This window comes from Loa loa, assembly GCF_000183805.2.
Source record: "Loa loa unplaced genomic scaffold supercont3.167, whole genome shotgun sequence".
NCBI classification, from domain to species: Eukaryota; Metazoa; Nematoda; class Chromadorea; order Rhabditida; family Onchocercidae; genus Loa; species Loa loa.
In genome coordinates this window covers 48,528-50,652 of record NW_018108347.1, presented here as the reverse complement: position 1 = coordinate 50,652, position 2,125 = coordinate 48,528, and the positions used below count along the sequence as shown (strand labels likewise).

At 21.9% G+C, this 2,125-nt stretch overlaps 1 protein-coding gene across 1 annotated transcript; it reads left to right on the top strand.

Annotated features, from left to right (window-relative positions):
* Nucleotides 1–843: 843 nt before the first annotated feature.
* LOAG_14929 (hypothetical protein) lies at nt 844–1,814 on the top strand (the record flags this gene model as incomplete). The annotated part of the gene is made up of 3 exons (XM_003150422.1): nt 844–918; nt 1,426–1,581; nt 1,695–1,814. 3 exons carry the CDS (start codon nt 844–846, stop codon nt 1,812–1,814), a joined length of 351 nt encoding a protein of 116 aa, XP_003150470.1.
* Between the last annotated feature and the right edge of the window lie 311 nt (nt 1,815–2,125).

The following is a 2,125-nucleotide window of genomic DNA, read 5'->3' as shown; positions in this document are numbered from 1 at the left end:
TAATAATAATAATAATAATAATAATAATAATAATAATAATAATAATAATAATAATAATAATAATAATAATAATAAATAATAATAAATAATGGTAATAATAATAATAATAATAATGATGATGATAATAATATTGAATAACAGTGACGCTTTCCAGTCTTAAAGCATTCTTTGAGCGATATTTTTAAACGCTTCATGACAAGTGCACAATTGGACGTAAACAATAGAGTTGTTTAAATTTATTTTAAACTTTTTCAATCTTGAAGTTTTAGTCGTTTTGATTAAAATAAACTTACTTTTGCTTTCACTTTTGCTTACTTCGTATCATCTTGTTTCATCTATTTCTATCTCAATTCATTAATTATTACTGATAACTTAAAGATAAGTGTTATCAGGGAAAAAAAAGGGAGAATTAGGAAAGATTTATGAAAAAAAAAAAATGTATTTTTGTTTGATAACAAAGAAATGATGAACGAAATATATTTATATATATATAACAAAAAAATGAATCGATTTTAGTCATTATAAATAATCTTTTAACGAATATTTAAAAAAAGAAAGTCAAATAAATACAGTGATAACTGATATATTGTACCTTGTTAATGATAAGAAGTGATTATGTACAGCTGTTTATTTAAAGTGTTTCGAAAATGAAAAAAAAAAAAGCATTGCATTTCAAAGATATATTATTAATTGTTTACAATTTTTCGAGAATAATTATTGATCCTTTTGAAAGATATAAATTATGATTTTTGTCACACTTTTTTTTCTTCTTTTTTGTGAAATATTGATTAATCCATGAATATTTATGAAATTTTAGAATTTTCAAACCTCATTTTATCAATGATGACAATTGAAGATGATGGAATTGTTGGACCAGATGGATTGGAAAGTAATTTTGATTCACAAGCCTATCTTTGGGTATATTCTTTTAAATCTATAACACAACGTAGTTAGATTATTGGATAAATTTGCATATATCTTTGATTTATTGAAATGATAAAGTTAATCAATTGAAATGATAAGATTAATACAGAATTGGAAAAGGTTGATCTAAAATAGTTAAAATTTGCTATGCAATGATATACAACAACAAACATGAATCTTAATACTTATTACATTTCTGTATCAATTATAATTTTAATAAATATTGGTTAATCAATTAAAATTTGAAATCGGACACAAATTTATGTCATTACAGAGCATCGAAATTAAACTATATGAGAAAATAATAATGACGAGAGAAAATTTTAATTGAGAAAACAAATAAAATATGAAAATATGCGGAATAATTAAATGATTGAGGGAAAGAAATTTTTTTTTTTTAACAAAATTTTTTTAATAAATATTTTTTTTTTTAATATTAGTTATATGATTGAGTGCAATTTTTGGACTTTAAATTAAATTAAATTTTTATTATTAATTTAGGATTTTTATCAATGTATTGATGATCCGGCAATGCAAATGATGATTATGTTATTACCGACAATTGCTGAACGTATCGATTGTTATGATAATCTTCTGGATTTTGGTGCTGGACCAACTATACATGTTTCAGTTGTTTTTAGAAATAAAGTAAACAATGTAAGCATATCCATACTATCCGGTTATAAATTTTCTGTTTCTTCTTTTTTTATCCTATAGTATTCCGGATAAGGATAAATTGATATTGATAATTTTTAATTAAACGATTGTAGCAAATTTCATCGTTCAATAAAGTAGGAAATTATATTTTATCATCTATAATTAGCATATCCAATTATCCGGATATAAACTTTTTGTTTCCTCCTCTATTATCCTATAGGTATTCCGGATAAGGATAAATTGATATTGATAATTTTTAATTAAACGATTGTAGCAAATTTCATCGTTCAATAAAGTAGGAAATTATATTTTATCATCTAAAATTGGTGACATGAAAAATGAATTAATTTCAAAAATAACATTTTTATTCTTTATAATTATTATTAATATTATGTTGCTATCGTTTTTTTTTTTTTTTTATGATAAATTTTGGCAATATTTTGAAATTTAGTTAACCAGGCGACGAAAAATTAATGCACAGATAGTTTTCTTTTTTTTGTAAAATAGTTTGTAAAAGGTTTTAAAATTGCAATATTATGACAGT